This window comes from Pristiophorus japonicus, chromosome 21, assembly GCF_044704955.1.
Source record: "Pristiophorus japonicus isolate sPriJap1 chromosome 21, sPriJap1.hap1, whole genome shotgun sequence".
Lineage (NCBI taxonomy): Eukaryota > Metazoa > Chordata > Chondrichthyes > Pristiophoridae > Pristiophorus > Pristiophorus japonicus.
In genome coordinates, this window is record NC_091997.1 from 31,975,102 (window position 1) to 32,000,013 (window position 24,912).

Genomic DNA, 24,912 nt, shown 5'->3' on the forward strand with positions numbered 1-24,912 from the left:
CACCTTCAACTCTCCTTGCTGGCATCCTGAACTCCACCTGCATCTTGCACCATTTGTGCTACTCACCGTTGTCCTCACCAGTTGTCCTTCACTCCTGTCTCAATGCACTGATTTCAGAATCTTGATAACAAATTTCTTAACAACTTTGTCCAATCCTACCACTGAAACCTCCTGCAGACTAATGCCCAACTCTCCCACCCTCTTCTTCAGTTTACTCTGGTGTTTGTGTACATGTATGTGCACGGAGGAGAGCTTTCAATTATCATGGCCTTAGTTCAGAATTCTCTTCTCTTCCATCTTGCTACAAAGAAACATAGAGCAGGAGGAGGACATTCAGCCACTCGAGCCTGCTCAGCCATTCAATTAGATTATGGCTGATCTGTACCTCAACTCCATTTACCTCTTTTGTTCCATCTCCCTCAAGATCCTTACCTAACAAAAAATCTACTTATTTTAGTCTTGAAAACTCCAATTGTCCTTCTACCCACAACCTTTTTGGAGAGCGTTCTAGATTTCTAGTACCCTTGTGAAAAAGTGCTTTTTGATCTTGCTCCTGAATGGCCTAGATCTCTCTTTATAAGATTATGCTCCCTTCTTAATATCCTCCACCAGTTTCTCCATTTCTACCCCATCTCATCATTTTAACATTTTAAATACCTCCTGAGATCACCCCTCAATCTTCTATACGCGAAGAAATGACTAACGTTTCATTGATTTTAATCATGCTATTTTGTTTGCTTTTTACCAAATGATAAAATTTTTTAACCATGCTGCATTAATGGGCAGATGCTTTCATGACTTGCAGTTCATTATAATAGTTATTGAATTCAGCTGCATTCCCTTCATTATTTTGAAAGAAATGTATTTGGGTAATTAATTGTATTTTGAATACTTAAAAGGGTGTTTGTGGAGAATACTTTGACATTAAAGCTGAACAAACCTTTCCCATAGATATGTGCTACAAGTCATACTAGGAAAAGTGAGTGAACAGAAAATGATGGCGTAATTCTTTTTAATAAAAGCCTTGGCACGCTGTTCAGTATAATAAATAAAACACGGTGCACAGGAATCTGACATCATTCTTCGAGCAAGAACGAGTGTTTGGTCTGCATCATGGGCTCCAATGCCAGTTGCACATTCAGTATGCAAACTTAGCACTGGCTCATGTTAACCTTGTCTCCGAAAAACAGATACCCGATATGAGCTGGCTGGACTATTTCTCTTCCACCCCCCCCCCATAAATAAATCTATAAAACAAAATTAATTGCCTTGCTTTAGCATAATTGTTATCAAATGATAAGTGAACTTGGAAGTAAAATATGGGTCTTTTTTAATGATTCAGTTTATTGGCCTTTATTTCTTGTGGCCCTGAACAATCCAGCTTTGTGTCTTATTTAAGTAATTGGGTACACCCTTTAGATAGCAGCATGGTACAAGAAGCTGATTATTACCAAACTTCAGATAGCTTCCAGCTGAACCAGTGCCCAAAAGCATCCATACTTTTTTGCCAAGTCCTTTGGTATTTGCATCCTCGAGCAAACAATTAAATGAGGCTCTTTGAGAGAACATATCCAAGAGATCCCACATTGCCTATATATTTACTGTAATATAATAACTATGTATGAATTAATACACATTTACTAATGACAGTTTTCAGCCAGGCAAAGGAAATATCAGTTAACATCAGAACTTGGTTAAGAATCAAGTTCAAATGTCGACTTTTTAAAGTTTCTGCTTTGGCTTAATGAATGGTAGCAATCTTGCTGCGTCTTAGGTTGTGGACTCAAACACCCCTCTAGGTCTTGAGCACATAAGTCCACCTAAGTGACTGCGTTTGGAAGTAATAAATTATTTGTGAAGTGCTTTAGGACATTTGATAAGCTATTGTGTATAAATGCAAGATCTAGGCTGAAACTCCAGTGTAGTACAAAGGCAATTCTGCAATGTGCTGCATTCACCTGAACGGACCACCTTTTCCAAAACCATGTGACATAAAAACAAAATCCTATGTGTCCAGGTGAATGTTACAGATCCAGTGACATGACTCGAGGGGAAGGAAATTCTGAACCAGTGGCATCAAAATACGATTAATTGAAATCCTGTTATGCCCATTTGCCTACATAATAATCACTGCATTTCAGACTAATTAATCGTACGTGAAGCACATTGAGACATAAAGCATTACGAAAATGCGAATCTGTCTTTTTCATTTTCCGAGGTGTGGGAGGGAGAAAGAAATTCTTTATCCAATTTTTTAGCAGCTGACGAACTTGCCTTCCTTTAACATGGGTGAGGTCAAAATAATCCTGTAAAGCCTGCCCATCCAAGTGTCTGCCCACCCACCCGATTCACACTCCGCCTCTTGGCTGCTCTCTCGGGCTGAGTCTGATATTGTGCAACTTCAATGTCATGTTTGAGCCAGAGTTGAACTTCAAACCAGGTATCTGCTCTTCAAGACTAATTTCTACTGATGCAACATTGCCTGTCTTTGCCTTGACTCCAATGTCACAAGATCTTCATCTATGCTCAACTTCTCCAATACTTCCATTTCTGACCTCCGAACTCCATCCGACACAACTACAAAACTCACAATTCATCCAATCTCCTCCACCAGCATCGTGTCTCGTGCTTCCCTCCAATGCACTGATTTCAAAATCCTCATTCTAGTTTACAAACTCCTCCACGGCCTTGCTAGCTGTACCTCTGTAACCTCCTCCCACCCTATAATGCTGGTGCATTTTCTTTACTGTTATTGGCATCCTTTAAATTCTTTCTCCCCCCGCCCCCCCGTTGGAACCTTTGTTGGAAAAGCTTCAACCATTTTGGCCTTGTACTTGCGAATGAGCTCCTTAAACCTCACTGCCCTGTCAGTTCTCTACCTATCATCAAAAGCTTCAACATCCAACCCTTCAATCATGCCTTCAGTCACCTATCTTAATCATTCTGTATCCATTTTCCCCTTTGTGAAGCACCTTTGGATGCTGGCTATATAAATGCAGCTTGTTAAAGAATTCTAATGTTTTTTTAAAAAGAAGGTATTTAATTTTGCTCGTTGCTTCAGCCACTTTGCTTTCGACAGTCGGAGTCTCAGGCAGCTATTACACACACTGTGCTAACTGTAGCAGTTATTAGCAATTTAAACAAAACAGCCAAAGTGTTGTATTTGGTAACTCCGCACCAATTTTTGAATTCTATCTACACCTCGAAAATGAAGAGGAAAAGAGAAATGGCCAGTCAGCCCATCCAGCCCACCAATTGGCTGCTACAGGCAAGACTTCATTTGATCAATTTTTCATCTTTGTCCTACACTAAACTTTCTACTCTTTGGAAGCTATATTGATGAGTTCTTTTATGAATGTTGCAACTCCACAAGTATCCGCTGTACTGGTTGGCATTGTGTGCTAGATCATGACAAAATGGGAAGAAGCTATTTTCTTTTCTTGGAAAAAAAGAATCTAAATGGGGTAGAGGGGAGTACAAATGCACAAATCACTAAAAGTCGCAACATAGGTTAACAAGGCTATAAAAAAGCAAACTAAGCACTCGGGTTTATCTCTAGAGGGATAACATTGAAAAGTAGAGAAGTTATGATGAACTTGCATCAGACCTTGGTTAGATCATATTTGGAGTACTGTGCACAGTTCTGGTCGCCATATTACAAAATCGATATCGAGGCACTAGAAAGGATGCAAAAATGATTTGAGGATGATACCAGAAATGCGAGGGTATACCTATCAGGAAAGGATGAACAGGCTGGGTCTCTTTTCTCTGGAAAAGGGAAGACCGAAGGTGGGCTAATAGAGGTTTTTAAAATTATGAAAGGTTTTGATGGAGTAAACACTGAGAGAATGTTTCCACTGGTAGCAAAACTAGAGGCCATCGACATAAGATAGTCACCAAGAAATCAAATAAGGAATTCAGAAGAAACTTCTTCACCCAGAGAGCGGTGAGAATGTGGAACTCGCTGCCACAGGGAGTGGTTGAGGCGAATAGTATTGATACATTTTAGGGGAAGCTAGTTAAGCATATGAGGGAGAATGGAAATGGAGGGTTATGCTGATAGATTTAGATGAGGAAGGATGGGAGGAGGCTCGAATGGAGCATAAACCGAGGCATGGTAGGCTGAAAGACCTGTTTCTGTGCTGCGTATGTAAATTCTACTTTGTGGCATTTTTTAGCTTATGATATTCCTTGTTTTATACAAAATGTTCCACTTTTTTTCTCCGAATAAGAATAAGTTGGAGCATGCCTCACTGGCACTGTAGTGTAGGTAACTAATATGAGATTTATGGAGGATGCAACAAGATAGACGTCAATACATTATAAGGTATTAATCTAACTGAGGGGATCACAAATGTGACATTTTAATCATTTTCCTCAACCTCTTGTCTGAGATTGGATCATGGCCTCAATACACCCAAGTTGTTTCGAATTGATATTAAGAACATAAGAAATAGGAGCAGGAGTAGGCCATACAGCCCTTCGAGCCTGCTCCGCTATTTAATACGATCATGGCTGATCCGATCATGGACTCGGGTCCACTTCCCTGCCTGCTCCCCTTAACCCCTTATTGGTTAAGAAACTGTTTTTCTCTGTCTTAAATTTATTCAATGTCTCAGCTTCCAAAGCTCTCTGAGGCAGCGAATTCCACAGAATTATAACCCTCAAGAAATTTCTCCTCATCTCAGTATTAAATGGGTGGTCCCATATTCTAAGATTATGCCCTCTAGTTCTAGTCTCCCCTATCAGTGGAAACATCCTCTCTGCATCCATCTTATCAAGCCCTCTCATAATCTTATACGTTTTGATACAATCACCTCTCATTCTTCTGAATTCTGATGAGTACAAGCCCAACCTACTCAACCTTTCCTCATAAGTCAACCCCCTCATCTCCGGAATCAACCTCGTGAACCTTCTCTGAACTGCCTCCAAAGCAAGTATATAGAAACATAGAACATAGAAAATAGGTACAGGAGTAGGCCATTCATCCCTTCGAGCCTGCAGCACCATTCGATAAGATCATGGCTGATCATTCCCTCAGTACCTCTTTCCTGCTTTCTCTCCATACCCTTTGATTCCCTTAGCCATAAGGGCCATATCTAACTCCCTCTTGAATATATCCAATGAACTGGCATCAACAACTCTCTGCGGCAGGGAATTCCACAGGTTAACAACTCTCTGAGTGAAGAAGTTTCTCCTCATCTCAGTCCTAAATGGCTTACCCCTTATCCTAAGACGGTGTCCCCTGGTTTTGGACTTCCCCAACATCGGGAACATTCTTCCCGCATCTATCTTGGCCCGTCCCGTCAGAATCTAGTATGTTTCTATGAGATCCCCTCTCATCCTTCTAAACTCCAATGTATAAAGGCCCAGTTGATCCAGTCTCTCCTCATATGTCAGTCCAGCCATCCCGGGAATCAGTCTCGTGAACCTTCATTGCACTCCCTCAATAGCAAGAACATCCTTCCTCAGATTAGGAGACCAACACTGCACAATATTCCAGATGAGGCCTCACCAAGGCCCTGTACAACTGCAGTAAGACCTCCATGCTCCTGTACTCAAATCCCCTCGCTATGAAGGCCAACATACCATTTGCCGCCTTCACTGCCTGCTGTACCTACATGCCAACTTTCAATGACTGATGAACCATGACACCCAGGTCTCGTTGCACCTCCCCTTTTCCTAATCTGCCACCATTCAGATAATCTTCCTTTATCGTTTTTGCCCCCAAAGTGGATAACCTCACATTTATCCACATTATACTGCATCTGCCATGCATTTTCCCACTCACCTAACCTGTCCAAGTCACTCTGCAGCCTCTTAGCGTCCCCCTCACAGCTCACACCGCCACCCAGTTTAGTGTCATCTGCAAATTTGGAGATATTACACTCAATTCCTTCATCCAAATCATCAATGTATATTGTAAAGAGCTGGGGTCCCAGCACTGAGCCCTACGGCACTCCACTAGTCACTGCCTGCCATTCTGAAAAGGACCCGTTTATCCCGACTTTTTGCTTCCTGTCTGCCAACCAGTTCTCTATCCATGTCAGTATATTACCCCCAATACCATGTGCTTTGATTTTGCACACCAATCTCTTGTGTGGGACCTTGTCAAAAGCCTTTTGAAAGTCCACATCCACTGGTTCTCCCTTGTCCACTCTATTAGTTACATCGTCAAAAAAATTCCAGAAGATTTGTCAAGCATGATTTCCCCTTCTTAAATCCATGCTGACTTGGACCGATCCTGTCACTGCTTTCCAAATGCGCTGCTGTTTCATCCTTAATAATTGATTCCAACATTTTCCCCACAAGTGATGTCAGGCAAACCGATCTATAATTACCCGCTTTCTCTCTTCCCTCCCTTTTTAAAAAGTGGTGTTACATTAGCTACCCTCCAGTCCATAGGAACTGATCCAGAGTCGATAGATTGTTGGAAAATGATCACCAATGCATCCACTATTTCTAGGGCCACTTCCTTAAGTACTGTGGGATGTAGACTATCAGGCCCCGGGGATTTATCGGCCTTCAATCCCATCAATTTCCCTAACACAATTTCCCGCCTAATAAGGATATCCTTCAGTTCCTCCTTCTCATTAGACCCTCGATCCCCCAGTATTTCCAGAAGGTTATTTGTGTCTTCCTTCGTGAAGACACTTCTTTCGTAAATATGGAAACCAAAACTGCACGCAGTATTCCAGGTGTGGCCTCACCAATACCCTGTATAACTGTAGCAGGGAAGACTTCCCTGCTTTTATACTCCATTCCCTTTGCAATAAAGGCTAAGATTCCATTGACCTTCCTGATCACTTGCTGTACCTGTATACTAACCTTTTGTTTTTCATGCACCAGGACCCCCCAGGTCCTGCTGTTGCATGGGGGTCAGGGAATATAAATAATATAATGCTTAGTTATTATAGCTTTCATATCTTGTTGATAATGGCTTGATCGTTCAACGCAGTTCTGCCTGCCAAAGGACCTTGCAGGATATTTGGCTACTTTGGAGGGAGAATTGAACAAAAATACTCGTCGTCGTAGTAGTTGTTGATTTGTTTTTTGTATATTTGTAACTGTAATCTCACCACGCACAGTCTGCTTTCAATAGAAATGACTCAATCAATTAGTAATTATTGCCTGTATGAATACACTATTTGAAGTATTATGTACCTTTGTCATGGATCCTGTAAATCATTGTCCTTTAATTATGTAGTTATCTCTGTGTTCTGGGCAAATTGACTCCTTTTGATGAATGCAAGGGGTGCTCTGCAACATGGATTAGGATTTGAAGTGCATTTATCATTTGGAATCACTCAAAATGTTTACGTTCAATGCATGCACGCAGTTGTCCAAATATGAATTATACAATTCTGGTTCAGGGCTACAAATTCAAAACATGCAAAATGCTGCCAGCAGATTCAACATGGTGGCCAATTAAATACATCAATGTATGTTTTGCAATTATTGGAGGAGCACCTTGGTGGCATCACTGTTCTGTAGTTCCATTTCGACCTGTCTCAGCATAGATAGGACATCTCCGACAATGGCTTCCCCTTCTATCCCTGGGTTGCCGCAAGGCTTCAGCTTACACCTCAAACTCCTTTTCTTCAACACATGTTGGCTCTCAGCATTATTATCCATGGCATAGGATCAGCTTCCATATCTAGCTTTATCTTTCTCACTTTTTGCTCCGCAACTGTTGCTGCTCTGTCCGATTGCCTGTATGAAATTAATTTGTAGATGAGCCAGAACTTTCTTCAGTACTTCTTTGGCTGTAAAGCGCTTTGAGACATCCGGTGGTCGTGAAATGCGCTATATAAATGCAAGTCGTTTTTTTTTTAAACACTAGCAAGGCCAAAACCATCCTGTTTAGTTCTTGTCAAAAGTCTGCACCTTAGCTACTGATTCCAAGCCCCTCCCCGGCTGTTCGCTTCAGCTGACTCAATAGCGAGTAACCTCTGTTCTGCTTGATCCTCAACTGAGTTTGAAAGCCCACATCCAATCAATCATTAAGCCTGCTTATTTACACATTGGATGTGTTGTTGGCCTCTGTCTCTTCCTCGGTAGCACCAGTGCTGAAGCCCTCCTCTCTGACTCTAATGTCACCTCCATGAGTCACTTCTCCAATGCTGTTCCCACTGGCTTCCTGAGCTCCACCCTGCGGACACTCCAGATCTTCTCGAACTCTGCCACCTGCATCTTATCCAGAGCACCGTTCTGATCAACTATCACTCTGTCAACCATTGTTGACCGAGCCTCTGAACATCCTGCCCCTGCACTTTGGAGTTCTTCTCCTCGACCCCTTTGCCATACGAAATTTCCCCTTTCAAAGGCATTCTCTACACCTACCTCTTTGACCTCCCAAATCACTGTTCCTAATTAGCCCCAAAATTCTTGTTCGGCGTGTTAATATCTTTCCCCTCCTCGGGCGCCGTCTCCTACTTTATGAAGCAGCTTTGGGTGTTTCGCTAGATTACGGGTGCCATGTTAGTGTAAATGGTTAGAGATGTTGCTTCAAACCAAATTGATTTCAGTCATTTGCTAATGTAGCAGCTCACTTGCTATTAAATTTGAATATGTGTAGGGATTTTCACAAGTACATGCTGTCTTTTTAAATGTTCCTCTACTATGAAAGAAAAAGCCACTTCTTGAACGTGTACAATCTGTTACTATATCTAAAATGGTAAAAATATTTAGTTATTGTAGAATCCACATTATTTATGAAACTGATTGTCTCTAAATTGGTATATTTGACCAAAAAGCTGTGAAGATCTGTGAAGATAAAAGCTGTGAAGATTAAATCTTGCAGAAGATCAAATACTTCCGTGACAATTTTTAAAAGGTAGTCAATTGTATGCTGTCAGTTATTCGCACAAGTTGGAGGTCTTAATGCAAGTTTTCTTTTTAAAGTCTAAAATACAACACATGTCTACAGGTCTGCGCATCATTGGATGGAGTTAATAAAAATATTTTAGCCTCTGCAAAGTTAACGGGAATGATAGAGACTGTATTGTACAAATAATCTGAAATGTAAATAGGTGATTTTGCTGTGTACTCATCTGAAGCATTCCCCAAGCTGTGCCACAGTGGTAGGATGAGGGGTTGTATCTCTTTGATTTCCCCACATGTAAGGTTTCTGATGTCAACTGTTCCATGTAAGCGAGAGGTGCAGAGCTTCCCCAGGTGGGGAGGTTCACTTACCCGAGGTTGCTCTGTGCACCTCTTAGCAGTCAGCCTGAGCATGACCCTCAAGGAGCTGCTTTCCTGCATCCCATCTCGGTCACAGAATGCCAGATGAAAGGAGGCAGAATTAAATATCCAAAATGGGGATGGAAGCTGGGAATGAGTGAAACTTCAAGATCAAAATAACCATTAAACAAAATATATGATCGAATGTGTATTTCTAATCATTATAAAGATATTTCTCTATTTAGTCGATTAATATTTACACGTGTGTGTGTGTGTGTATATTTGCAGGTAAGACAGGCAACCAATCAGATTGTCATGAACTGTGCTGATATAGACATCATTACAGCGTCGTATGTTCCAGAAGGTGGTGAAGGTAAGATCAATGTTCTTTTCCAGCTTTACTTTCAATCCCCAAAAGATATAGCACATCTATCTGGAATGAAAAGTGTTGCATGAAACCAACTGTATCATTTTCCCAGACATCTAGTTGTTTGTGTTTTATGTAATGATGGCATACAATTTTCCAATTTGAAGAAGCTTTACTATTTAGTATTTTCTAATTGCTCCAAAATCATCCAAGGTTTAATAAGATTGATAAATGTGACAATGAACGTATTATTGTTGTGCTAGGCATTTTCAGAACTGTCTAGCTGCAATAGGATGAAAGTGTCGCGCTGCCAGGATAGACAAATGGCAAATTTGACATTGTAGCTGGGCTTTCCATGTCGAATAACAGCAACTCTGCTTTTGGGAAGGTAACATCTTTAACCTGCTGTTTTACCGGGAGGGCGTTGAGCTCTTCGAATCTCAACGCCACGAGCGTGAAGAGCTCAGGCGCAGGCAGTGGAAGGAGCGTGCGGCAAATCAATACCACCCCTTCCCCCGACGAATGTCTGTCCCGCCTGTGACACAGTCTGTGCCTCTCGCATTGGACTGTTCAGCCACCACTCACTTTAGGAATGAAAGCAAATCTTCCTCGATTCCGAGGGACTGCCTATGATGATGATGATGACTGTTTTACCTCTTGTGTCTTTGACAAACCAGTGTATAACTGAGCTATGTACACCAGGTAAATCTCAGGTGCTTGTTACATAGAAACATAGAAAATAGGTGCAGGGGTAGGCCATTTGGCCCTTCGAGCCTGCACTGCCATTCAATAAGATCATGGCTGATCATTCCCTCAGTACCCCTTTCCTGCTTTCTCTCCATACCCCTTGATCCCCTTAGCCGTAAAGACGATATCTAACTCCCTCTTGAATATATCCAATGAACTGGCATCAACAACTCTCTGCGGCAGGGAATTCCACAGGTTAACAACTCTCGAGTGAAAAAGTTTCTCTTCATCTCAGTCCTAAATGGCCTACCTCTTATCCTAAGACTATGTCCCCTGGTTCTGAACTTCCCCAACATCGGGAACATTCTTCCCGCATCTAACCTGTCCCATCCCGTCAGAATCTTATACGCTTCTATGAGATCCTCTCTCATCCTTCTAAACTCCAATGAATAAAGGCCCAGTTGATCCGGTCTCTCCTCATATGACAGTCCAGCCATCCCTGGAATCAGTCTGGTGAACTTTCGCTGCACTCCCTCAATAGCAAGAACATCCTTCCTCAGAGAAGGAGACCTAAACTGAACGCACTATTCCAGGTGAGGCCTCACTAAGGCCCTGTACAACAGCAGTAAGACCTCCCTGCTCCTATACACAAATCCCCTAGCTATGAAGGCCAATATACCATTTTGCCGCCTTCACCGCCTGCTGTACCTGCATGCCAACTTTCGATGACTGATGAACCATGCACCTCCCCTTTTCCTAATTTGCCACCATTCAGATAATCTGCCTTCGTGTTTTTGCCCCCAAAATGGATAACCTCACATTTATCCACATTATACTGCATCTGCCATGCATTTGCCCACTCACCTAACCTGTCCAAATCACCCTGCAGCCTCTTAGCGTCCTCCTCACAGCTCTCACCGCCACCCAGTTTAGTGTCGTCTGCAAACTTGGAGATATTACTCAATTCTTTCATCTAAATTGTTAATGTATATTGTAAAGAGCTGGGGTCCCAGCACTGAGCCCTGCGGCACTCCACTTGTCACTGCCTGCCATTCTGAAAAGGACCCGTTTATCCCGACTCTCTCCTTCCTGTCTGCCAACCAGTTCTCTATCCACGTCAGTACATTACCCCCAATACCATGTGCTTTGATTTTGCATACCAATCTCTTGTGTGGGACCTTGTCAAAAGCCTTTTGAAAGTCCAATACACCACATCCACTGGCTCTCCCTTGTCCACTCTACTAGTTACATCCTCACAAAAATCCAGAAGTTTCGTCAAGCATGATTTCTCTTTCATAAATCCATGCTGACTTGGATCGATCCTGTCACTGCTTTCCAAATGTGCTGCTATTTCATAATGATTGATTCCAACATTTTCCCCACTACTGATGTCAGGCTAACCGGTCTATAATTACCAGTTTTCTCTCTTCCCTCCTTTTTTAAAAATTGGTGTTATATTAGTTACCCTCCAGCCCATAGGAACTGATCCAAAGTCAATAGACTGTTGGAAAATGATCACCAATGCATCCACTATTTCTAGGGCCACTTCCTTAAGTACTCTGGGATGCAGACTATCGGGCCCCAATTTCCCGCCAAAAAAGGATATTCTTCAGTTCCTCCTTCTCACTAGACCCACTGTCCCCTAGTACATTCGGAAGGTTATTTGTGTCTTCCTTCGTGAAGACAGAACCAAAGTATTTATTCAATTGGTCTGCCATTTATTTGTTCCTCATTATAAATTCACCTGTATCTGACTGCAAGAGACCTACGTTTGTCTTCACTAATCTTTTTCTCTTCACATATTTATAAAAGCTTTTGCATTCAGTTTTTATGTTCCCTGCAAGCTTCCTCTCGTACTCTCTTTCCCCCCTCTTAATTAAACCCTTAGTCCACCTCTGTTGAATTCTAAATGTCTCCCAGTCCTCAGGTTTGTTGCTTTTTCTAGCCAATTTATATGCCCCTTCCTTGGTTTTAACACTATCCTTAATTTCCCTTGTTAGCCACGGTTGAGCCACCTTCCTCGTTTTATTTTTACTCCTACAGGGATGTACAATTGTTGAAGTTCATCCATGTGATCTTTAAATGTTTGCCATTGCTTATCCACCGTCAACCCTTTAAGTATCCTTTGCCAGTCTATTCTAGCCAATTCAACCGTCATGCCGTCGAAGTTACCTTCCCTTAAGTTCAGGACCCTAATTTCCGAATTAACTGCGTCACTCTCCATCTTAATAAAGAATTCTACCATATTATGGTCACTCTTCCCCAAGGGGCCTCGCACAACAAGATTGCTAATTAGTCTCTTCTCGTTGCACATCACCCAGTCTAGGATGGCCAACTCTCGAGTTGGTTCCTCGACATATTGGTCTCGAAAACCATCCCTAATACACTCCAGGAAATCCTCCTCCACCGCATTGCTGCCAGTTTCATTAGCCCAATCAATATGTGGATTAAAGTCGCCCATGATAACTGCTGTACCTTTATTGCACACATCCCTTATTTCTTGTTTGATGCTGTCCCCAACCTCACTACTACTGTTTGGTGGTCTGTACACACCTCCCACGAGCATATTCTGCCCTTTGGTATTCCGCAGCTCCACCCATACCGATTCCACATCATCCAGGCTAATGTCCCTCCTTACTATTGCATTAATTTCCTCTTTAACCAGCAACGCCACCCTGTCTCCTTTTCCTCTCTGCCTATCCTTCCTAAATGCTGAATACCCCTGGATGTTGAGTTCCCAGCCTTGGTCACCCTGGAGCCATGTCTCCGTGATGCCAATTACATCATATCCGTTAACTGCTGTCTGCGCAGTTAATTCGTCCACCTTATTCCGAATACTACTCGCATTGAGGCACAGAGCCTACAGTTTAGCTCTCAATACCAATCAAATCTCCAAACCTGTACCCAACTCAAAAAGTTCACTCCATTTTAGGTGATCTCTCGCTTCCAAAGAACTGAACCCTGACGGTATACACAAAGTAACGTGGGTCAGAACTCCGTGTGAACAGTGAATCTTTTTTTATAACCATGTTTTGTAAATAGCGTGAATCCCTTTGTACACTCCTGATTTCTGTGGTGAATATGACATCACAAAGCAGAAGACGGGCTGAAAACTATGAATCAGATTTTTTAAAGAAGCAAGTTAAAGAACATAGATTTGACTGGTTTACAACATTACCTTAGTGTCTCTATCCACAATAAATGTCGACAGTCTAGAGTAGCTATTGGCGCAAGCAACACTCTTGGTTTTGGACAAGCTTAGGCTTCCATATTGTGAATGATTTTGAAACTTAAGAGTTGTGGAGTCCTTCGTCCTTGTAGGAAGCTTGTGGCTTGGTGTTTGATACTAATTATCGCTATCACTTGGATGAGTCCTCTTTCACTAATTGAATAACGGTGAAGGAATTTCCATTCCAAATAGCTGATCCCCATCTTGCATATCTCCTCAAAAGTAATTGAAGTCATCAGAGAAGAAAAGGAATCCAAAGTCACGCTAATTAAATAGCTATGAATCATTGCTGGTAGAGTCTGGCTCAGATAATGTGTATACATCTGGATAGCCTGACCCCAGGAAGCGATAACCAATTTCACGTGGCCACAGTATTGGCACAGGTATAATTTACTCCCACTCACCTGAAAAATATTAGATACAGATGCATAGACACCCTGTATATAAAGATAAGATATGATATTAAGCAGGAAAGAGATCTGATCTACTCGAGGTACATAGAAACATAGAAACATAGAAAATAGGTGCAGGAGTAGGCCATTCAGCCCTTCTAGCCTGCACCGCCATTCAATGAGTTCATGGCTGAACATGAAACTTCAGTACCCCCTTCCTGCTTTCACGCCATACCCCTTGATCCCCCGAGTAGTAAGGACTTCATCTAACTCCCTTTTGAATATATTTAGTGAATTGGCCTCAACTACTTTCTGTGGTAGAGAGTTCCACAGGTTCACCACTCTCTGGGTGAAGAAGTTTCTCCTTATCTCGGTCCTAAATGGCTTACCCCTTATCCTTAGACTGTGACCCCTGGTTCTGGACTTCCCCAACATTGGGAACATTCTTCCTGCATCCAACCTGTCCAAACCGTCAGAATTTTAAACGTTTCTATGAGGTCCCCTCTCACTCTTCTGAACTCCAGTGAATACAAGCCCAGTTGATCCAGTCTTTCTTGATAGGTCAGTCCCACCATCCCGGGAATCAGTCTGGTGAATCTTCGCTGCACTCCCTCAATAGCAAGAATGTCCTTCCTCAAGTTAGGAGACCAAAACTGTACACAATACTCCAGGTGTGGCCTCACCAAGGCCCTGTACAACTGTAGCAACACCTCCCTGCCCCTGTACTCAAATCCCCTCGCTATGAAGGCCAACATGCCATTTGCTTTCTTAACCGCCTGCTGTACCTGCATGCCAACCTTCAATGACTGATGTACCATGACACCCAGGTCTCGTTGCACCTTCCCTTTTCCTAATCTGTCACCATTCAGATAATAGTCTGTCTCTCTGTTTTTACCACCAAAGTGGATAACCTCACATTTATCCACATTATACTTCATCTGCCACGCATTTGCCCACTCACCTAACCTATCCAAGTCACTCTGCAGCCTCATAGCATCCTCCTCGCAGCTCACACTGCCACCCAACTTAGTGTCATCCGCAAATTTGGAGATACTACATTTAATCCCCTCGTCTAAATCATTAATGTACAATGTAAACAACTGAGGCCCCAGCACAAAACCTTGCGGCACCCCACTAGTCACTGCCTGCCATTCCGAAAAGTACCCATTTACTCCAATCTTTGCTTCCTGTCTGACAACCAGTTCTCAATCCACGTCAGCACACTACCCCCAATCCCATGTGTTTTAACTGCACATTAATCTCCTGTGTGGGACCTTGTCGAAAGCCTTCTGAAAGTCCAAATATACCACATCAACTGGTACTCCTTTGTCCACTTTATTGGAAACATCCTCAAAAAATTCCAGAAGATTTGTCAAGCATGATCTCCCTTTCACAAATCCATGCTGACTTGGACCCATCATGTCACCATTTTCCAAATGCGCTGCTATGACATCCTTAATAATTGATTCCATCATTTTACCCACTACTGAGGTCAGGCTGACTGGTCTATAATTCCCTGCTTTCTCTCTCCCTCCTTTTTTAAAAAGTGGGGTTACATTGGCTACCCTCCACTCCATAGGAACTGATCCAGAGTCAATGGAATGTTGGAAAATGACTGTCAATGCATCCGCTATTTCCAAGGCCACCTCCTTAAGTACTCTGGGATGCAGTCCATCAGGCCCTGGGGATTTATCGGCCTTCAATCCCATCAATTTCCCCAACACAATTTCCCGACTAATAAAGATTTCCCTCAGTTCCTCCTCCTTACTAGACCCTCTGACCACTTTTATATCCGGAAGGTTGTTTGTGTCCTCCTTAGTGAATACTGAACCAAAGTACTTGTTCAATTGGTCTGCCATTTCTTTGTTCCCCATTATGACTTCCCCTGATTCTGACTGCAGGGGACCTACGTTTGCCTTTACTAACCTTTTTCTCTTTACATACCTATAGAAACTTTTGCAATCCGCCTTAATGTTCCCTGTAAGCTTCTTCTCGTACTCCATTTTCCCTGCCCTAATCAAACCCTTTGTCCTCCTCTGCTGAGTTCTAAATTTCTCCCAATCCCCAGGTTCACTGCTATTTCTGGCCAATTTGTATGCCATTTCCTTGGCTTTAATACTATCCCTGATTTCCCTAGATAGCCACGGTTGAGCCACCTTCCCTTTTTTATTTTTACGCCAGACAGGAATGTACAATTGTTGTAATTCATCCATGCGATCTCTAAATGTCTGCCATTGCCCATCCACAGTCAACCCCTTAAGTATCATTAGCCAATCTATCTTAGCTCTATGCTGAGTTAGCTGGGACCGCAGTGAGGGGCACCGCAATTGGTCTTGCTGTCCCTACGTTAAGGATTTCACTCGGCAGCAAACTTGGAATCAATTTTTCCTCTGCCGCTACTAGTATTGCAGATGGAGGGAGGAGAGGAAGGAAGGCAGAAAACTGTAAGGAGTATTCCAGCCATGGTGTTTCTCCGCAGGTCTTCTGACACTGAATAATTCACAATATGGAGTCCAACCTGCTCCAACACCAAGAGCGTTGCTGTCAATAGTTACCAGAGACTCGAGACATTTACTGTGGATAGAGACACTCAGTTAATGTGACAATTTTAAGTGGAGGACTTGTCTGATGCTGGTGTACCTCCAGGCAATGAGGAACTAATTCTCATTGTACTGCAATCCTAGAAGTGGCAGAGGAAAAATTGATTCCAAGTTTACTGCGGAGTGGAATCCTTAACCCAGCTCAGCCATGATCTTATTAAATGGCGGAGCAGGCTCGAGGGGCCAAATGGCCTACTCCTGCTCCTATTATGTTCTTATGTCCTGCCATTTCTTATAGAGTACATCTGATAACACTACTTGATTGCAGCATTGCTGCCATTGGAGTGTATTTGAGCATGTGGCTGCAGTTCCCATGGCAAACCCTGAAACCAGGCATTGATTTCAAAATGAAAAGCAGTAATTGTTGATTGTCGCAGTGGCTATTAATCTTTTGAGCGCTGAATTTGCTTTGCACCTGCCCATGTATGTTTTATCTCTTTGCATAACATCTGCCAAAATATGTGTTCCTGTATTTTTCTAATACCAACTTTAGAAAATAGGAGCAGAGAAATATGCACGGTGTTTATCCACTGCCGTTAGACAAATTATAATCTTGTTTATTTTTTAACGTAATTTTTTCCTTGTAAATGATTCCCTCTAGTTTCAATATGTCTGATCTTGCACCAGCTGCCGAGGGGGCGAGTGGATCTGTAGCTGGATATTAGTGTCTCTGCTCCCTCTTCCATGCAGGGTGCTGCTTAAGCCTCTGCTTGGCATCCTGCCATTTGGTGTGACTCGAATTTCATCTCCGCTCAGCTCTTGATCTATGTTTGTCCTTCATTCTGTGACTGAGTGTTAATGGTGCTGTTCTGGCGCTGTGTTGTACATCTTGTTTTAAAATGTTAGAGCTTGATTGAAAGGTGGCAATTTGTGCTGTCAATAAGGAAGGAGCTTGCTGGGCTACAGGGTGAGTTGTCAATGTCTGGAAACTAGCCATCTTGGGATGCTAATGAGTCAATTGAACACTATAGGGGAGAGCTGGAAGTTCAGAGGGCAAGACAGCCTGCAACTTGACTTCAGTTGAAGGTCAGAAAGCTGCACTAATGATGGTATGCCACTTTGATCATAGAAACATAGAAAATAGGTGCAGGAGTTGGCCATTCGGCCCTTCGAGTCTGCACCACCATTCAATATCATCATGGCTGATCATGCAACTTTAGTACCCCATTCCTGCTTTCTCTCCATATCCCTTGATCCCTTTAGCCGTAAGGGCACATCTAACTCCCTTTTGAATATATCTTAACGAACTGGCCTCAACAACTTTCTGTGGTAGAGAATGTTGTGTATCTGTAAAGCATGCACTCCCATGTTCCGCCATCAGGGAGCGCATCCCCTGAAGTCCCACGGGATCCAGGCATCCCTTGGGAGCACTGTATATAAGCTGGCCCCTAAGGCCTGTTCCTCACTCTGGAGTGTCTTAATAAAGACTGAGATCACTGTTACTTTAACCTCCCTGTGTGCAGTCTCATCTGTGTTAGGAACACAACAACTGGCGACGAGTATACGAATCCAACGCAAAGATGCAGCAAATTGTGGTCATCCTGGAGAAGTTCGCAGAGGGTGAGGACTGGGAAGCTTATGTCGAATGGCCAGACCAGTACTTTGTAACCAACGAGCTGGATGGAAAAGGAAGCGCTGCGAAAAGGAGAGCGGTCCTCCTCATCGTCTGCGGGGCACCGACCTTCAGCCTCATGAAGAATCTTCTGGCTCTGGTGAAACCCACAGATAAGTCATATGAGGAGCTGTGTACACTGCTTCGGGAGCATCTGATGGCGAGGTATCAGTTCTACACGTGCCAGCGATCTGAAGGTCAGGAAGTGGCGAGCTACGTCGCCGAGCTAAGGCGACTTGCAGGACAATGTGAGTTTGATGACTGCCTGAAGCAAATGCTCAGAGACTTTTTTTGTACTGGGCATTGGCCACGAGACCATCCTATGAAAACTTTTGACTGTAGAAACACCGACCCTCAGTAAGGCCATTGCGAATAGCACAGGCGTTTATGTCCATCAGTGATAACATCAAACAAATCTCTCAGCACACAAGTGCTAGCAATGTTCATAAATTAACTGGAACTGTGTTTGCGAGCAGAAATGTCCAGGGCAGAAACCACGAGTCTGCAACTGCCAGCAGGCCTCAGGTGACCCAGATGACTGAGTCCGCAACAAAGGATGAATGCAAGGCGTTGCTGGCGTTGTGGAGGCTTCCATTCAGCCTGTTCATGCCACTTCAAAGGGTATGTTTGCAAGAGCTGTGGAACAATGGGGAACCTCCAACGAGCTTGCAGATGAGCTGCAAGCTCTGCAAAACCTGCTAACCACCACGTGGCAGAGAAAGATCGGTCCATGGTGGATCAAAGCATTTTCGAGCCTCAGAGAGGAGGCAGATGCTGAGGTACACTGGGTGCACACATTTTCGACGAAATGTCCACCAATAATGCTAAATGTAAAATTGAATGGCTTACCCGTGGCCATGGAACTGGACACTGACGCTAGCCAATCCATCATGAGTAAAAAGATGTTTGAGAGACTCTGGTGCAACAAGGCACTCAGACCAGACCTGAGCTCCATCCACACGAAACTGAGAACGTACACCAAAGAGCTCATCACTGTCACAGAAAACATAGAAACATAGAAAATAGGTGCAGGAGTAGGCCATTCGGCCCTTTGAGCCTGCACCGTCATTCAACAAGATCATGGCTGATCACCCACCCCAGCACCGCCCCCCCTCCACACCCCCCCGATCCCCCCCCCCCCCCCCCAAGCCGCAAGGACCACATCCAACTCCCTCCTGAACACCTCCAATGAACTGGCATCAACAACTCTCCGCGGCAGGGAACCCAACAGGCCAACAATTCCCCGAGTGAAGAAGTCTCTCCCAATCCCAGCCCCAAACAGCCCACCCCCATCCCAAGATCGTGCCCCCCCCCCCCCCCCCCCCCCGGCTCCGGACCCACCCAACACCGGGAACACTCCCCCCGCACCCAACCTGCCCGTCCCGTCAGGATCCTTCCCAAATGCCGAACACCCCCGGATGTCGAGCCCCCAGCCCTGGTCACCCCGGAGCCACGCCCCTGCGACGCCAGCCACACCACATCCACCAACCGCCATCTGTGCAGTCAACCCGTCCACCCCACTCTGAACACTCCCCGCACCGAGGCACAGAGCCTCCAACACACTTCGCCCCCCCAGACCTTCGCTGCAATGTGGCCCCTCCTGTCCCCCGCCCTGGGTTTCTCCACCCCCCCACCTCCACCACTCTCTCCTCCATCCCCCGCCCCCATCTTGCCTCATCTTCCCTCTGCCTCCCCGCACAGGCTCCATCTTGGGGGCGGTAACCTTCTGGCGCAGGGAATTTTAGCCCCCAGCGTGGAAGTCCTGCTCCCACCGCAGAATTGGCCTTACCACCCCTCAATGGAAGCGGAGTGCAATTTCCCACACCACTTCCTTTGGGGGCAGTTAGCGGGGCACGACTGGACAAGTCCTGCTCCTGTGACAGTTGGAACTGGTGCTTTCCACTCTCCTGCGACAGTTGGAACTGGTGCTTTCCACTCTCTGTCCTGTGACAGTTTGAACTGGTGCTCTCCACTCTCTCTCCTATCCTGGGCAGCGCCATGGTCAAAGTCACCTACGAGGGCATGGTGCACGAACTGCCACTCTGGATTGTCCCGGGCGATGGCCCCACACTGCTTGGAAGGAGCTGGCTGGACAAAATCCACTGGAACTGGGATGATATCCGCGCGCTATCACATGTCGATGAGGCCTCGTACCCAGGTTCTTAACAAATTTCCTTTCCTTTTTGAGCCAGGCATTGGAAACTTTTCCGGGGTGAAGGTGTGGATGCACTTGGTCCCAGAGGCACGACCCATTCACCACAAGGCGTGAGCGGTACCTCCCATGATGAGGGAGAGAGTGGAAATCGAGCTGGACAGGCTGCAACGCGAGGGCATCATCTCCCCAGTGGAATTCAGCGAGTGGGCCAGCCTGATTGATCCAGTACTCCATTGTGATGGCACGGGCAGGATTTGCGGCAATTATAAAGTAACTATTATTCATTTTTCGCTACGGGACCAATACCCGCTACCTAAGGCAGATGACCTATTTGCGCGCTGGCAGGAGGCAAGAAATTCACCAAGCTCGACCTGACTTTGGCCTACATGACGCAGGAACTGGAGGAGTCTTCGAAGGGCCTCACCTGCATCAACACGCACAAGGGACTGTTCATCTACAACAGATGCCCGTTGATCTTCCAGAGAAACATGGAGAGCCGACTCGAGTCGTTTTTCAGGGCGACATATTGGTCACGGGTACGGAGTTCGTCGAGCACCTACAAAACCTGGAGGAGGTCCTCCAGCGACTGGATCGCCTAGGGCTGCGGCTGAAGAGGTCGAAATGCGTCTTCATGGCAACAGAAGTGGAGTTTTTGGAGAGAAAGATCGCGGCGGACGGCATTCTGCCCACAGACGCCAAGACAGAGGCTATCCGGAATGCGCCCGGGCAACACAACGTCACGGAGCTGCGGTCGTTCCTGGGACTCCTCAACTATTTTGGTAACTTCCTACCGGGGTTAAGCACCCTCTTAGAGCCCCTACATGTGTTATTGCGTAAAGATGAGAACTGGGTATGGGGAAAAAAACAAGTAATTGCTTTTGAGAGAGCCAGAAACATTTTATGCTCCAACAAGCTGTATTATGTAACCCGTGTAAAAGACTTGTGTTAGCATGTGATGCGTCGTCGTACGGAGTTGGGTGTGTATTACAACAAGCTAACGTTGCGGGGAAGTTGCAACCTGTTGCCTATGCCTTCAGGAGCTTGTCTAAGGCCGAGAGGTCCTACAGGATGATTGAGAAAGAGGCATTAGCGTGTGTATTCGGGGTAAAGAAAATGCATCCGTACCTGTTGGGCCTCAAATTTGAGCTGGAAACCGATCACAAGCCCCTCATATCCCTGTTCGCTGAAAACAAGGGGATAAATATTACTGCCTCAGCTCGCATACAAAGGTGGGCACTCGCGCTATCAGCGTATAACTATTCCATCCGCCACAGGCCAGGCACCGAGAACTGTGCGGATGCTCTCAGTTGGCTACCGTTGCCCACCACGGGGGTGGAAATGGCGCAGCCTGCAAAATTGTTGATGGGGCGCAGCCCACAGACTTGTTGATGGTCATGGAAGCGTTTGAAAATGATAAATCACCTGTCACAGCCCGCCAGATTAGGACTTGGACCAGCCAAGATCCTCTGCTGTCCCTAGTAAAAAAAACTGTGTACTGCATGGGAGCTGGGCCAGTATTCCCGTTGAAATGCAAGAGCTAATCAAGCCGTTCCAGCGGCGAAAGGACGAGCTGTCCATCCAGGCAGACTGCCTGTTGTGGGGTAACCGCGTAGTGCTACCCAAAAAGGGAAGGGAGACGTTCATCTCGGATCTCCACAGCACACACCCGGGTATAGTAATGATGAAAGCAATAGCCAGATCCCACGTGTGGTGGTCCGGTATCGACTCTGACTTAGAGTCCTGTGTACGGCAATGCAGATTGTGTGCTCAGTTGAGCAACGCGCCCAGAGAGGCACCACTAAGTTTGTGGTCCTGACCCTCCAGACCATGGTCGAGGATCCATGTCGACTATGCGGGCCCATTTCTCGGTAAAATGTTCCTGGTGGTGGTGGATGCTTTTTCAAAATGGATTGAATGTGAAATAATGTCGGGAAGCACTGCCACCGCCACCATTGAAAGCCTGTCTCACGTCCTGTCTCACATACTGGTCAGTGACAACGGGCCATGTTTCACCAGTGCCGAATTTAAAGAATTCATGACCCGCAATGGGATCAAACATGCCACCTCAGCCCCGTTTAAACCAATCTCCAATGGGCAGGCAGAGCGGGCAGTACAAACAATCAAACAGATCCTTAAACGAGTCACAGAAGGCTCAGTCCAAACCTGTCCCGAGTACTGCTCAGCTACCGCACGAGACCCCACTCACTCACAGGGGTGCCCCCGGCTGAGCTACTCATGAAAAGGACACTTAAAACCAGACTCTCGTTGGTTCACCCCAACCTGCATGATCAGGTAGAGAGCGGGCAGCAGCAACAAAATGTAAATGATGGTCGGGCCATTGTGTCATGGGAAATTGATCTGAATGACCCTGTGTATGTGCTAAACTATGGACATGGTCCCAAGTGGATTGCGGGCACGGTGATAGCTAAAGAAGGGAGTAGGGTGTTTGTAGTCAAACTGGACAATGGACAAATTTGCAGAAAGCACCTGGACCAAACGAGGCTGCGGTTCACAGACTGCCCTGAACAACCCACAGCAGACACCACCTTTTTCGAGCCCACAACACACACCCAAAGGATCAACGAGACCACGCCGGACCAGGAAATCCAACCCATCACGCCCAACAGCCCAGCAAGGTCAGGCTCACCCAGCAGCCCTGCAGGGCCAACAACACACCAGCCCAGCGAGGGCACAGCCAACACACCAGAACAGACATTTGTACCGAGGCGGTCCACCAGGGAAAGAAAGGCTCCCGACCGCCTCACCTTGTAAATAGTTTTCACTTTGACTTTGAGGGGGGGGGGGAGGAGGAGGGGAGTGATGTTGTGTATCTGTAAAGCATGCACTCCCATGTTCCGCCACCAGGGCGCGCATCCCCTGAAGTCCCAAGGGATCCCAGCATCCCTTGAGAGCACTGCATATATGATGGCCCCTAAGGCCTGTTCCTCATTCTGGAGTGTCTTGATAAAGACTGAGGTTACTGTTACTTTAACCTCCCTGTGTGCAGTCTCATCTGTGTTAGGAACACAATAGAGAATTCCACAGGTTCACAATTCTCTAAGTGAAGAAGTTTCTCCTCATCTCGGTCCTAAATGGCTTACCCCTTATCCTTCGACTGTGAACCCTGGTTCTAGACTTCCCCAACATCGGGATCATTCTTCCTGCATCTAACCTGTCCAGTCCCGTCAATTTTATGTTTCTATGAGATCCCCTCTCATTCATCTAAATTCCAGTGAATATAAGCCTAGTCGATCCAGTCTTTCTTCATATGTCAGTCCTGCCATCCTGGAGATCAGTCTGGTGAACCTTTGCTGCACTCCCTCAATCGCAAGAATGTCCTTCCTCAGATTAGGAGACCAAAGCTGTACACAATATTCAAGGTGTGACCTCACCAAGGCCCTGTCAGAGGCGGCAGATTAGGAAAAGTGGAGTTGCAACGAGACCTGGGTGTCATGGTTCATCAGTCATTGAAGGTTGGCATGCAGGTACAACAGGCGGTGAAGAATGCAAATGGTATGTTGGCCTTCATAGCTAGGGGATTTGAGTGTCGGAGCAGTTGTACAGGGCCTTAGTGAGGCTCTCACTCTGCAGCCTCTTAGCATCCTCCTCACAGCTCACACTGCCACCCAGCTTAGTGTCATCTGCAAACTTGGTGATATTATATCCTTCGTCTAAATCGCTAATGTATATTGTAAATAGCTGGGGTCCCAGCACTGAACTTTGTGGAACCCCACTAGTCACTCCCTGCCATTCTGAAAAGGACCTGTTTATTCCTACTCTTTGCTTCTTGTCTGCCAACCAGTTCTCTATCCACATAGCTGATCCCCACATCAATACATTACCCCCAATACAATGTGCTTTAATTTTGCACACTAATCTTTTGTGTGGGACTTTGTCAAAAGCCTTTTGAAAGTCCAAATACACTACATCCACTGCTTCTCCCTTGTCCACTCGACTAGTTCCATCCACAAAAAATTCCAGAAGATTTGTCAAGCATGATTGGTGGATTATCTGGGGAGATGAGGTTGAGGGGATAGAACTTGAAGACATCAATTAGTTTTGAGGTTCGCTACACCCACAATGTAGATCCCACCAATGCTGTTCAGCGATATTTAACCCCCGTATGGGCATGTAAGAGCATAAGAATTAGGAGCAAGAGTAGGCCACACGGCCCCTCGAGCCTGCTCCGCCATTCAATAAAAACTAATCTATTTGCTACCCTTTTGTCATGAAGGCAGTGAGTCATGCTAGGCTACAGTTCCACAGGTGTAGGAACTTTATGTAGGTGCATTCTTCAGCTGAGTATTAATGTGCTATTAAGCTATAGAAGGCATCATAGCCACTCCAGACTCTTTCCTCATCCAACATCTATACACATGCATGTGCTAGCAGGGGTCAATGGATAATGATCAGCAGCAGGAACTGAAGGCATCTCTTCCCATTCCCCACCACCTCCTGGAAACACAAGGTTATGAGGACAATTACTATGCTTGGCCACTTCCTTATCTATGGAAGGATATACTTGCCTTAGAGATGGTGCAACGAAGGTTCACTAAATTGACTCCTGGGATGAGATGGTTGTCCTATGAGGAGAGATTGAGTAAATCAGACCTGTACTCCAGGTTGTTTTCTGTCTGGAGAGTCTAGAACTAGGGGGCATAGTCTCAGGCTAAGGTCTTTTTAATAC

The 24,912-nt window shown here is 45.2% G+C and overlaps 1 protein-coding gene across 1 annotated transcript in view; it reads left to right on the plus strand.

Annotated features, from left to right (window-relative positions):
- The window catches only part of npepps (aminopeptidase puromycin sensitive), a 220,587-nt gene that overhangs the window by 50,976 nt on the left and 144,699 nt on the right, over positions 1 to 24,912 (plus strand). The window contains exon 2 of the mRNA XM_070864544.1: positions 9,472 to 9,556. Coding sequence (XP_070720645.1) covers positions 9,472 to 9,556 — 85 coding nt within the window. The remainder of the gene's footprint in view (positions 1 to 9,471; positions 9,557 to 24,912) is intronic.